Genomic DNA, 14,814 nt, shown 5'->3' with positions numbered 1-14,814 from the left:
GTGTTCTGCCTGATGCTGGTTGGGCTTTGGGTCAAAAGATAAACAGGGAAAAGGCTATGAGAAGCAAAGGATTATTTTGATCCTTTGTATTTGGTCATAGAATTTTACAATTTGTGGTTTGCAGCATAGAATACGGTCTACAATAGAGAAAGTTCCAGAGGGTGCTGGGAAGAATGCCTGTTCCATTTGTGCTGGGTGAAACACTGTCTTTATGTCCGCCGGTACAATGTAGCTCGAGGTCTCTTGGTTGGTCTTAGTTTTGATGACTGATTTGGAAATGAGAGCAGCCTATTGAAATCCTCCGTCACTGGATACCAGGACCACCCTGACATCTTGCGTCCATCAGTGTTTGCTTATGAAAGTGAGATTTGAAATTTGCTGCATATGCACTTGCAGCTGTGATGACTTCTCGGTGAACTGTTCACCTCCTTATCGTAGAGTGGTCCTTCTTAATCTCTTGTGACTCGTTTTGGTTTGAGATTGTTTTATCAGATGTCGGAATAGCCATGCAAACTGGTTTTCAGCTACTACTCACCCGAAGATTGCTTTCCATCCTTCGGCTCTCAGCCACTGAGTTTCCGGATCAGTGAGATCTGTTTCTTGGAGACAACAGATAGTTGGATTTAGTTTTTTTTTTTTTTTAAATCTAGTCGCCAATCTGCTTATTTTTCCTGGTGACTTCAGGCCATTTACATTTATTATTGAGAGATGCTTGTTGATTACTGCAGTGTTTGCTTGCTTCCTTATTAGATTATTGTTTGTTCCTTATTTCTTTTCTATTAATGGGGGTTTGTTGGACTTGATGGAGTCCTATCTGTCCTTCCCTTGTTTTTCAGGGTGAGTGAGGAACATTTATTGAGAGGCAGAGTAACTGCACCATGCTCTCTTTGTCCACCTATTCCTCTCCTTCCCTGGATCCATGGGATTAGCACTGCCCCTTCCTCTGTACAGCATCCTTTTAAGTAGCTTCTGGTTACTGCTGCGTAGGCTTGGTGGTCAGGAACTGCCTTAGTTTGTACTTCTATTGACATGACTTTGTGTTTTCATCAATTCTAAAAGATAACTTTGCTTGATAAAACAACCATGGTTGACTAATTTATATTCAGGGCTCAACACACACAGACACACACACACACACACACACACACACACACACACATTCCATGCTTGCATGCTTTTTAGAGTTGTTGAGGAGAGTTCTGATGTTTTTTTGAGAAATGGTTCACTGCACTGATTATTTTTGGTCAACTTTACACAGGTGAGAGTCTTGCAGGAAGAGGTAACCTCAATTAAAGAACTGTTTTCGACTGGTCTGTAGGTAAGCCTGTGAGGCATTTTTGGATTAATGATTGATGTGGGAAGACCTAGCTTGCTCTGCGCAGTGTCTCCCCTGGGCTGATGGTCTTGGGTTCTATAAGAAAGAAGACTGAGTAAGCCATGGGGAGTAAGCCAGTAATCTATTTTCCTCCATAGTCTCTGCATTAGCTCCTGCCTGGAATTCCTACCTCTAGGTTCCTGCCTTGAGTTCCTGCCATGTTTTTTCTGAGTTGTTTTGGTCACAGTGTGTTTACCATGGCAGGAGAAAGCCCAGGACATGCATTTAGTATTAGCTGCTAAGTCTGAGATCTTAAACACTAATTGGTACATTATCGTCAAATAATTATGTACCCTTGGTTATTTAGCAGTTGATTCATTTTGAGTTGATTTCTGGGTAGATTGTGGTCAGGGGTCCAACATTAGATTTTTGCATGAGGTTACCTAGTTGTCCTAACCATTTGTTTAAGGGACTCTTCCTAATAATTCTTCTTGACATACTGGATAAAAATCTCTTAGATTGTTGGGTTTAACTCTGTTTCATCTGTTCATATGTCTGTCCTTGTTGCAATCCGACACTGTGTTCCTTATTGCAGATTTGTGTAAGCTCTGAAATTGGGAGTTATGAGTCCTACAACGTTGTTCTTCTGTGAGATAATTTTGAATATCTTGAGTTCCTTGGTACCCGTAAGAATTAAACAATTGACTTGTTCATTCTGAAATAAATTTTGTAATTTTAATAGTGGTTACATTTAATCTATAAAGGGAGCTGGCACCTTAACAGTATTAAATTTTTTAATCTATGAACATTGGCCATCTTTCCATGTTCTTAGATCTTCTTTAACTTCTTTCAGTAGCATTTTGTAATTTCAATGTACCAGTCTTTTACCACCTTGGTTAAATTTATTACTAGGTAGCATTTTCAGTATTCTACTATAAATTGAGTTTTTAAAAATTTCTTATTTCAGTTGTGTATTTCTCATTGTTTTAATTGTATGGTTTGCCTTTTCACTAACCTTGCCAAACCACAATTTCTCTCTTAAATACTGCTGTGGTTGCTTCACACGTTTCTGTACCCCTGGTTGGTTCATTTATAATGTTCTAATCTTCTTGATGAAATGATACTTTTGTTAATTAACATCCAATGACTTTCTTTGTTTGTAATAATAATAAGTTAAACTGATATTATGTAAAACATCTAATGACATTTATTTGGTGTGCATGTATGTGTGTGTGCCACAGTTTGCTTGAAGTCGAGGAAAACTGTGGAAGTTCTCCTTCCTATAGGTGGGCTCTGGGATTAGAACTCATGTCCTAATGCTTGGCAGTGGGTACTTTCACTCACCAACATATCTCACAGACTCATAGTAGTAAGCTGTGCCTTCTCATCTGTTTTATTTGGTATTAATGTACTCACTCAAGCTACCTTAGCTATTGTTTGCAGACAATACCGCTTCTTTCACTTTTTGCCTGTATCAAGCCAGTCTGCTGTAGGCAGCATACTGTTTGATCACATCTCTTTTTAGTCTTTTTCTTTTAATTGGAAGGTTGAATACATTTATACTTACAGGGTTATGAGTTGTAGCATGAATAATAAAAAGCCAGAGACAGATTTTAGGTTAAGAAAAACAAAGCAGCCAAACCACTAGAGAAATAAAACTTTACCAAGGCTGGGCAACTGCAGACTAAGCAGACCAAGTAGACCAAGCCTTTCTCTCCTCCCATTTTTATTCCGTCTAGTACTAGGATTAAAGGTGTGAGCCACCACCACCTGGATTTGTTTCAACATTGATCTTGTGTAGCCCAGAGTAAGCTTGAACTCACAGAGATCCATCTGGCTCCCAAATCCTGGAATTAAAGGTGTGTGGCCCCACTGCCTGACCTCTAGTGGCTTAGCTTTGCCCTTCTGATCTTTAGGCAAGCTTTACTTATTAAAATATAAATAAAATATCTCTATAATGAGTAATGAAATATACATTTCAGTTACCTAGTTTTGTTGTAGGAAGCCACTTGTTTAAATAATCACACATAAACCATATTATTTATAATACTTTTTGACCAATAGTTTAAGCATATTTCTGGCTAACTCATATATCTTAATTTAACTTATTTCTATTAATCTGTGTATCAGCACGTGGACATGGCTTACCAGATAAAGTTCCATCTGGCATCTGTCTCTGGCAGGGCTACATAGGAGAGCCACTTGTTTGTTTCCTGGCTTCCCAGACCCGAAATAGTCACTCAGAAACTATATTACTTAAATCGCTGCTTGGCCCATTAGCTCTAGATTCTTATTGGCCAACTCTTACATCTAAATTTAACCCATTATTCTTGCCTATGTTAGCCATCTGGCTTGGTACCTTTATCAATGAGGCGTTCTCATCTTGTTTCCTCTGTGGCTGGGTGACTACCGCAGACAACAACTTTCCTCTTCCAAGAATTTTCCTGTTTTCATCTCCCCACCTCTACTTTCTGCCTGTTCTCCCACCCCTACTTTCTACCTGGCTACTGACCAATCAGCATTTTATTAAAATACAAGAAACAAATCTTTACAGGTGTTGTAGGAGGATACTTGTTCCTTTCAGGCTGCTCAGGCCCAAAATAATGCCACAGAAACCATATTATTTGCAATACTGTATGACCAATAGCTTAAGCATATTTCTGGCTAACTTATATCTTAAATTAACCCATCTCTATTAATCTGTGTATTACCACGAGGCTGTGGCTTACTGGGTAAAGTTCTAGTGTCTTTCTCCAGTCAGACTACATGGCTTCCTCTCTGACTCTGCCCTTCTTCTCCCAGCATTCAGTTTAGTTTTACCCTCCTAGCTCTGTTCTACCCTATCAGGCCAAGCCAGTTTCTTTAGTAACCAATGGTATTCACAGCATGCAGAGGGGAATCCCACATCAACAGAGTACAAGATCATTGTCCCACAGCACTGCTGTTTATGTATTTTATGACTTTTTTGTGCTTTATTTCTGTCTGCGTTGAAATTTTCTAGTGAAACATTTGATTCTCTCTTATAGTTTGTTATTCTCTTATATATGTTCATTTTTTCCCCAAAATAGGAAAATTTAGTTAGTCCAGCTGATAGCATCCCATAGGCCACTAGAAATCTCTCTCTCTCTCTCTCTCTCTCTCTCTCTCTCTCTCTCTCCTCTTCTCCTGTCAGATAATCCTAATGCCCCATTACATACAATTATCATATAATGTAGGCCCTTTACCCATAGAATCCATATGTTAAATCCTGAAACTCTATTTTGTAGTATTTGTGGGGTATGGCCTTTGGGATGCAATTAAGTTTAGATGATGTCATTGGAATGCCCATAGTGGCATTACTACTCTATAAGGGGAGAAAAGACAAGAAATCTTTTCCTCTCACCATGTGAGCCTCTAGCAGAAAGATGGCAGAGGAAGAATGTCTTTACCACTGAATAAACTGGGACCTTGATTTTAGACTCCACAACAGTGACATACAAATGCTTAAGACACTCAGTTTACAGTATATGCTATCACAATTTAAAAGAATGACTGACAGAAGTTGGTGTCATGAAATAGAGAGTGGAACTGGTTGACAGCTCCATAGGTAAAAGTGCCACCAAGCCTGATGACTGTAAATTTGTTCTCTAGAACTTACATGGTGGAGGGAGAGAAGGGAATTCTACTGGTCTCGACTGTGCTAGTGGCCATAAAAGCATATTGGGCCTCTCCAAACACTTCGAATGGAGAGGTATCACCAACAGTTATTGGGGTGTGCATTTCCTCTGGTCCTGGGTATACACCTAGGGGACTCCAACACGTGGCATGGTGACTGCGTTGAGTGACAGCTAGTAGACTTCTTAAATGAGTGATTGGGTAGATAGACTGGGGGGACCAGTGCGTGGTGTAAGGTGTGCTAGTATGTGCATACTGTGGTTGTTTGAAAACAAAATGGCCATAAACGGGACTGGCACTATTAGAAACTGTGACTTTGTTGAAGTAGGTGTGGTCTTGTTAGAGGAAGAGTGTTACTGTGGAGGCCAGCTTTGAGATCTCACATATGCTCAAACCATGTTAGTGTCTCAGACATCTTCCTGTTTCTGCAAGATATAGGACTTCAGCTACTTCTCTAGCATCATGTCTTCATACATGCTGCCATGTCCCACTATGATGATAATGGACTGAACCCCTGAACTGTGAGCAAGTCACCTCATTAAATGTTTTCCTTTGTAAGAGTTGCCCTATTCACAGTGTCTCTTTACATCAACAGAAACCCTACTCCTACACTCATATCCAGACATAAAATAAATAAATGGAAATTTTAAAATGCTTTTGATTTATTTATTTTTGCTTTATATATATGGGAGTTTTGCCTTTATCCATATTTGTGCACTGCATGGATGTAGTGCCCATAGAGTGCAAAAGAATGTGTGAGGTCCCCTGGAGTTATGGAGAGTTGTGAGCTGCCATTGGAGTGCCTAAAATTGAACTCGAGTCATCTGGAAGTGCAGCCAGTGCTTTTAATTGCTGAGCCATGGATCTTGCTCTTAAAAATGTTTAAAGAAAAACAATGGGATGCTGTTATAGTAGGTACCTAAAACATAGAAAAGATTTGGAGCTCAGTAATAGGTAGAGGCTTGAAAATCTGTAGGGAAATGCTTATTGAGTGGACATTACATTTGGAAGGGCATAGATCAGGGACCAAGCACTTACCTGGTGTACACAAGGTTCAGTTAGATCCCTGTACTGGAGAGGGTGTGGTCATTACTGTGAAATGACTACCAGCAGTAATCTGATGAGAACTGAGAAAGAAAGGCAGGGAGCCAAAGAGAAAGCCTCCATCTTCTCAGAGAAGACACAGCCTATGAATATCAACAAGGAGTCTTACAAGATCACAGGAAAAAAAGACGGACATGGTATTTACACTGAAGGAAAGATGATCCTGGCTGAATGTGTTCACAGCCTGATGTGAGAAACAAGACATGTCAGTGATGAAGCTGGACATTTGGCTGAAAAGAGTTCCAAATATTTAAGGAGCAGATAAGAAGATAAGCAAGTTGAAAAATATAATTGCTAAGCAAATAACAGAAAGTTCTCAGCTTATTTACATTGAAGAGAATGCCAAGGGTATTATCACAAAACTGTCTTTTAAGGATATAGTTCTGAGTGTGAGCCACAGACCTACTCAGCACCCTTAAGAGGAGCACCAAGAGTTTCCACTACAAGAGTTGGAAATGGGATGAGATGAAGGGAGGGCCTCTGGTTTCTTAGGTTCCAGAAGACGATCAGTTCTGCACATGCAAATGGTTGTCCTTAGTCTCAATGAGCCAAACAAGCTAGGGTGGTGGGGTCATCTGAAACCAGGGAGGTGCAAGCGAGGACAGCAGAATCCTAAGAGCAAGACTCATGTGGTAGAATTCTGAAAGTCTGGCACCTATGCAGCAGACCCCTGGAGATGAAACTTCTAGTCAGCAGAGTCCTGGGGGTATGACCCATACTGTACAGGGCTATAAAGGATCAAGCACTGGCTAACAAACAAAACCAAATCACATCAGAGAATACTTCTCAAGCCTTATAGGCGCATAGAATCATCTTTCTTTCCTCATGTCTCCTTTGTAGAATGGTGGGAATGCTCATCTTATGCCTCTTTGATCACTATAGTTTGGAAGCATATGAATTGTTTGGTTTCCCAGCTGGAAAATAACAATACCTCTAGGGGAACTGTCTTACTGATAAGTGATTTAGAGGATAGTTTGATGAAATTTGACTTTAGACTTTGAAGTTGGAGGTTGTGTAAGCTAAGACTTTGGGGGCTGTTGAGATTAGACGTATTTGTGGGTAAGCACAACATGAATTTGAGGACGACTCCATGCGGAATGCTAAAGACTGAATGTGTCCTGAGTATATATGTTCAGGTCCTAAACCCTGGGGGAACAATTAGTTCTAGAGATAATCATGAAGCTAAAGTATCTAAAGTGACATACTTTTCTTATAGGAGATAGAAGAGACCGGGAATTCATATAGTCCATAGTGCTCATTGTTTTAAGCATGTAGACTGTGGTAGATGTTATGCCCATCTGAGTTGACAGAAAGAACTCTCTTCTGGCCTTCGGACAATCTTCTAGCTTGAACCACATTACTAATGAATTTTCACTAAAGCAACTCTTGAATTTCTGTTTCGCTCCCTTTTATAATCTTTTTGATATTTCCTGTTTACTTACACATCATTCTCCCAATTTCCCTTACAGTGCTCTTGTTTGGTTGGTTGGTTGGTTGGTTGGTTTGTTCTTACCTCTGAACACATTTAAAATTGTAAAGATTTATTCTTGTTGTTGTTTGAAAGTCTAGGATTCATTCTCTAGGATTGCATACAAAGATTGCTGTTACAAATGAGCTTTTTGTTTCCCCTAAAGAAAAAAGTCTTATTGTATTTCAAAGGATAGTAGTTTTATTGAGAACTGGACAAACCAACTATTGCAATGTTGGGAGCAGTGAGACCCCAGATCCTGAATTTCTTGTAATCCCCTGATCTGAGTGCCTACAGCTGCTCTGAGCACGAGACCTTCAGGAGTTCCTGATGGCAGGAGAGTGGTTTCTGGTGGGTTTAGCTGGGGCGTTGCTATCTCTATATAATCTGCCTCTGAACGCAATAAAGGGGGTATTCTTGGGGAATTCAAGGATGACCCGTGTCGCTGTCTCTCTCTGTGTGTCTGTATATTTTAACCTCCAGCCCCTTTGCCCAAAGCTCGCGAACTGGGTGCCGGTGCACAGAGCGCAGACACGGGGCGCGGTGCCCGGCATTTCAATGTAGAAATTCTAGATCCAGATCCTACCTTTCACTCCTCAGAACAGGTGCTATCACCCCACTGATGACAGTTATCCATTGTGATTGTTCCTTGTAGCGGTTTGTAGATATGTGGTCACTGATGTCCCGTCACTACTTCTGTAGTTAGCCTCTGATGATAGAGATTTCCTTGGATATTGATATTTTTCTTCATCAAGGACTTTTCCACAACCAGAAAGTGTTTTTCTGGACTCTCAAAGACATCAATGACTGATTCTGGCATTTCTTGCCAGCTCTATTGCTATTTGTATCAAAATTAATTTCTGGAGCCTCCCATCTGTCATCCTCTAATTTTAATATGACTTAAATATGACTCTAAAACACATCACTATCTTTTCTTGACTATCAATATGGTACTTTGGGTGTGGTTTATCTCTGACTTCTCACGTGCCTGGTTTACCTGATGTTTGTAGGATGGGTATAATATGTTTATTTCTGGTAAATAAGAGAACACCCCAGGCCAGCCTGGTCTACAAGAGCTGGTTCCAGGACAGGCTCCAAAGCTACAGAGAAACCCTGTCTCGAAAAACTAAAAGAGAACACCCCAAATCAAAGTTCAGCCTGGTTGAAAGTTAACCAACAGTCTGTAAAATGGGAATAAGAGCAGCATAAACTTCTTAAGGAATTAAACTGAGATGCTGGAATAAATTAAAAATAAAAGGTTTTTCAGACTGTCTGCTTTATGGTAATTCTATGATAAATGTGAACAATTATTGGCATAGTTATTCATTATTTATTCATCTGTACAATTCTCTCTTGATTTGTAGTTATCTTTAAATTCTCTACCTTTCTAGTTAAAATGTGAAGAATTTTTTTGAAGGTAAGAATAATGTTTTCATTTTTAATCCATTTCTTTTTTTCTTTTCATTTCTTTCTTTTTCTTTTCTTTTTTTTTCTTTCTTTCTTTTTTTTTTTTTTTTTTTTTTTTTTTTTTTTTTTTTTTTGCTTTTCAAGACAGGGTTTCTCTGTAGCTTTGGAGCCTGTCCTGGAACTAACTATTGTAGACCATGCTGGCCTTGAATTCATAGAGATTTATCTGCTTCTGCCCCCACCCCCACCCCCGAGTGCTAGGATTAAAGCTGTGCGCCACCACCGCCCGGCTATCTTCTATTTCTTACATATAACAACAAACTTTTTTCTGCAGCAAATGAGTAAATAAATACTTGTTGAATAAAGGGATAAAGACTCTCTAAATAGAAAATAGGTTAACAAGAAAAGCAATCAAGCAGTAACAAGATATTTTACAGATCAGAAAGGATATGGAAATAAAATGCATCCAACTGAGAAAAAATAGTTCCATAAATAAAGGTTTTCTCTGATAATGACGATAAATTAACAAGCCAAATGCAATTTAGAGAGAGAGAGAGAGAGAGCTAAAACTCACACCCTTCCTTCTAAAACTCAGATCATTATAGAAGAAGGGACAGTAAGAATGTTAAGGGCCAGTGGCAAGTGAGTACCACAGGGAAGCAATGTTTTCTAGATACAATAAGGCAGTTATACATATGAACTCCCAACAGCTAAGATTGCATGAACAAAATGTGTCCAAGCTCAAGCCAGATGAAATCTCAGAATGTTGGGGGTGGGACATGAAATCCCATCGCTACCTAAGGAGCTAGCTTCTGGGGAGGGAGAGCTAGTTGTCCTTAAGGGTGTGGCCCATTGTATGTCCAGCAAGCTCCCTTGGAAGGCCATATCCCCAAAAGTATATAAGCACACCAGTTGGATTTGATGGATATTTTAATAAATAATGAATGAGGACACAAAATTGCACAGGGCATAGAAACAGGTATGGATCTAGGAGGAGATGGGAAGGAAATAAATAGGATCAAAATCCAGGGTTAGAAATGCTCAAAGAATAATAAAAATGCTCTTAAAACTCAAATGAATGCTTACTGTGATTAGAAGCAAAAGAACAATGAGAACAAAAATACTCAGTCCTTAATAACTTGCAGATGTCCTTCTGGGTGTTGCTCTTTTATAAATGCACATAATTTTCAAACCCTGCATATTAAGTAATATTCCCCTACTGTTGGTGTAAAAGGAAATGAAGGCCAGAGAGGCTGAGTAAGTTGCCCAAATCACTTAGCAGAGCTGAGATTTTGCCCTAAAGGCTTTGCCTCGGAGTCCACATGATGACCTATTCTACTCTAGTAAGACTGAAGTGGGTCCAGAGAAGCCCGACAACATTCACAAGCCACCATGTGCCCAAGACTCGACTGTGCTAGTGGCCATAAAAATATAATGGGCCTCCCCAAACACTTCGAATGGAGAGGTATCACCAACAGTTATTGGGGTGTGCATTTCCTCTGGTCCTGGGTATACACCTAGGGGACTCCAACACGTGGCATGGTGACTGCGTTGAGTGACAGCTAGTAGACTTCTTAAATGAGTGATTGGGTAGATAGACTGGGGGGACCAGTGCGTGGTGTAAGGTGTGCTACTGTTTGCTTTCAGACGGCCCTCTTCATATCATGAACTATCCAAAAACACCGATTTTCAAGACAAAAATAAAAAGAGTAACTTTTGCAGAAACATCCAGGGTAATGTGAAAGAGATTCTCTGAGGTAATCTATGCTTTGAAGATCACCAGGGAGTGGCAGTGAACACAAAATTCTCCAAACCTTCCGGTGACCCTCAGGAGTGCTGCTGAGCTCAGAGACAGCACAACGAGCTCTGTGAGAGAAATGAAGAAGCAGTCATGGGACTGCCGAGGGACTAGGGTCATCACAGTCCCCTCCTTCAAGAGGGATCCGAATAGTTGAACCAACACAAAGGGATATTTTGGTTGTGCTTTTGCATAGATCTGGCTTTAATCAGAGTTTCACTTGAAACACTTAACTTCCAACATTCCCTTCTGCCTCCAACACTGTTAGTCTTATGGTAAGTGTTAAAGTGAGTGAGAAACCGCACACTTTGTGACGTGCTGTAGACTCCGAAGAGTTAAGTTTCAAGAATTATACATGACTACAAGTTGGGTTTCAGCAGCAGTTGTACCAGCCATGGGACCTCAGAACACAGCGGAGGTGAGCGCTGAGACCCCGACAGACAGAAATGTCTCCTTGCATTGTTCCTGTGCTCTCTTACCCATGTTAGACATGGTGAAGTCACCAATATTCCCTTCTTTCATTTGTCATGTGTAGAGAATGCCACAGAAGCTCTCGACAGGAAAGTGTAGCAGACAGTGGGAGACAATTCCTTCCTAAATTGACCTTTTAAAGGAAGCCTTTACAGTACCACCGAACTCGGCGTCCTTACAAAAACATGTCTTTAGCTTACAGCCTCCGAAGAAGCAAAACTGCAGCTGCTTGAGAAAGTTTCCTTGCTGGAGACAAGACTGCAGGCTGTGAGCCAGAGGAGTGCTGGAGGAGAGTCCTATGAAAACGTGGTGCTTGAGAAAGACAAGGTACGTGGAGGAAAGGTCGTGTTTGGGGAGTGACTTGACCGCATGTGACAAGTCTGGAAGCCATGGCTGGGTTGAAGGTCCCCAGGGCTGGGCCTGTCCCTCGGTGGTGATGAAACAGACACTTAGAAGCAGTTTTTACTAAAAGTGTTGACTAACTAAAAGCATAGGGGGAACCTGACACCTGCCTTCGTCATTCTCTGCCTGTTTCTGGCTGGAGACACGGAGATAAGACATTGTCTAAACCTAGAGTCACCCAAGATTCCAGAAGACCAAACCCTGGGAGGAAAAGCAGCTCCGCCCCAGATGAGGGCAATTGTCCGCAAGGGTGAGGCTGCATTCTAAAATGAACAAGTCAATGTAGTGGAGGACCACCATGCAGGACGGAGCCAGCTGAGAGCTGAGGAAATGATGGACCAGCACCGTTTGGGTCACATCTTGACCCACGGCTTAACTGTGCAGAGTTCTTGCCTTCTAGTTTCATGTTGGTGATCCAAAGATTGGACTTGGGGGCCACTGGGCCCCTATATTTGTTCCTCTTCCCAATAAGGTCATATTAAGTAAACATCTCCTTTCTCTTTTCTTTACCAATATTTCTCTAAATTGTTTTATTGGAATAGGGGCCTGGGCCTAGCTTATTGGGAGCTCCAGAGCTCAAGCCTTTAATCTAAAATCTCTGGTAACAGTAGAGATTTGCTTGGCATGTACACAGGTCTGAGTTCCATCCTTAACACTGCAAAAAATAAATTAAGCTCACATTTGAGTTTATGGGGGTGAATAGAGCATTTACATTTGGTGAAGGTAACTTCTTTTCCTGAAGAACATTCACAGATTAAAATTTTTGTTACACTTGAAGATTTTCATAAAATTTTTAATAATGTATCTTTTGGGGAAATGTTAACTGCATGGTCTATTTATTTTGTACATGGTGTCAACTGTACACATATTTCTTGGTTTTCAGGGTTGGAATTGATGAAGGACTTATTTCTGTTTAGTTAACAATAGATTTTAAAATTTGACATATTGTCTTAGTTAGGGTTACTATTGCTGTGATAAACACCATGACCGAAAGCAAGTTGGGGATCAAAGAGTTTATTTGGCTTACACTTCAGCATTGCTGTTCTTTATTGAAGGAAGTCAGGACAGGAACTCAAACAGGGCAAGGTTCTGGAGGCGGGAGTCAACACAGAGGCCATGGAAGAGTATTGGCTTACTGGCTTGCTCCCCAAGCCTTTCTCAACCTGCTTTTATAACCCATAGCTGCCAACTCAGGGATGACACTACCCAGAATGCAACTGGGCCTTCCTCCATCCATCATTAATTAAGAAAATGTTCGACAGTTAATTCTTAGGGAGACATTTTCTCGCTGAGGGTCCCTCCTTTCAAATAACTCTAGCTTGTGTCAAGTTGACAAAAAACTATCCAGCACACATATTTTTAATTTATAAAGTGTTGGACACACACACACACACACACACACACACACAAGCTCACTAACATTAACCTCATCACCTCAAGCTATCAGTTTTTCCTGACCATTTCCTGGCAGTTAACATATTTGTGCTTTGCCCTCAGGCTTTCTCATAGACAGAGAAATGACCTCTTTAGTACAGATGGTCTCAACACCCAGCTAAGACCTGGATGCTGTCAGTCAGTAGATTGAGAGCAGGCACACATTTGCCTCTGGGATACTTGGAAGAGTTAGACATTGCTCTCTAAATCCTTCTCTCTTTTTTAAAATTGTTTTTGTTGAGCTATATGTTTTTCTCTGCTCCCCTACTTTCCTCCCCTCCCCTTCTACCTTCTCCCATGATCCCCATGCTCCCAATTTACTTAGGAGATCTTGTCTTTTTCTACCTCTCAGGTACATTGGATCCATGTATATCTCTCTTAGGGTCCTCTTTGTTTTCTAGGCTCTGGGGTTATGAATTCTAGGCAGGTTTTTCTTTGCTTTATGTCTAAAAGCCACTTATGAATGAGTACATATGATATTTGTCTTTCTGGATCTGGCTAAACCATTCTCTTTTCCAGTGCATTGAGAAGCTGCAGGCTGAAGTAAAAGCTTCCCAGGAGAAACTTACAGCCCATGTAAGTGTTCCCCCGTTTTTTTTTTTTTTTGATCCCATGATTCATAGCACTGTAATCCTGAAGATGAACAGAAATTTGTCAGAAGTCATAAATGAGGTTTATCCACTGTAAAGTTAAAATGCAATATTTTTAGAAATTCTCTGTAAGTAAAGTTCATATTCTTGCAGATGCTTAAAATGAAAAAAAAAATGTGCTTTTCTATATGGTCAGATGGTTTAACCATCTGATGGCGCATCGAAAGAGCACTGAACATAGAAAAGGATGCCAGGAAAGCCAGAGAAGAGACTGGAGTGGCCGTCAGTGATGATACATGGAACTTGGATCTGAGACAAAGATCATGAAAAATTTAGTTCATGCCAGAGACCCCTGGAAAGTTTCAAAGGCAAGCCGCCCAGAGGCGCCCTTTGCTGGGTGCTTAGGCCTCAGGTGATACCAATGCTCCCAACCTCTGAGCCAGTCTAGAGCAGCATATGCTATGTATACTCATTTGCCTCAGTCTTGTGCAGTTTGGGAAAGCAGCCCTACATCAGAGTGCATGTGTGTCCAGTTGCTCCCTTAACGTCTTGATGAATATCTCATGAATTTCTGGAGCAAATTCATTTGCCCTTTAGCCCATGTCTGTGCCGAGAAGCAATGAGCACCAACAGACAGGATACCCTTGTGCGCTTGTGTCCATGAATCAGGCACCTAGCTGCTCCTGAGAATATTAACGCCCCTGACACCTTCAGCATGTCTCCAGAGCTCATTGTGCTTCTAGCATCTCCACATCCATCTGGGCTGCATGGGCTAACCTTGATAAAGGATACTGGCCAGCCCTGCCAAATGGCCCTTCTCAACAGCACCAAGTTCCTCAGACCCAGCCCAGAATGCAAGCAGAAAAGACTGTAAGATAATGAATTCTCGTGACTACCCCACTGACTCTGTGAGGAGGAGCTGACTTTGGAAAATCTTTTTTAATTGTCTCATCTTTCTGTGCTGAAGAAAAAAAAAAGTCGTATGTGTTAGGACAGACCTTTTAATCCTTAAACTCCGTCTTTTTCTGATCTTGGGTACTGATTTGTCCCACAATGGAAACGAATGTGCCGGCATTTGTGGCGTTGTGACCGTTCTAACAGAAACCTGGCAGACTAGCTCAACACTCTGTCGCAGATGTTCCTCTGCCGGCTGCCCTGAGGGTGCCAGATA

The 14,814-nt window shown here is 40.9% G+C and overlaps 1 protein-coding gene across 1 annotated transcript in view; it reads left to right on the top strand.

Annotated features, from left to right (window-relative positions):
• LOC121440668 (coiled-coil domain-containing protein 192-like) overlaps positions 1 to 14,814 on the top strand; it is a 196,126-nt gene that overhangs the window by 48,303 nt on the left and 133,009 nt on the right. Inside the window, 2 exon segments of the mRNA XM_041641464.1 lie at positions 11,413 to 11,544; positions 13,573 to 13,629. Coding sequence (XP_041497398.1) covers positions 11,413 to 11,544; positions 13,573 to 13,629 — 189 coding nt within the window.

Source organism: Microtus oregoni, unplaced genomic scaffold (assembly GCF_018167655.1).
Source record: "Microtus oregoni isolate MIOR12 unplaced genomic scaffold, Mior012 000069F_ref0000032, whole genome shotgun sequence".
NCBI classification, from domain to species: Eukaryota; Metazoa; Chordata; class Mammalia; order Rodentia; family Cricetidae; genus Microtus; species Microtus oregoni.
This window is presented reverse-complemented; position numbering and strand designations above follow the sequence as displayed.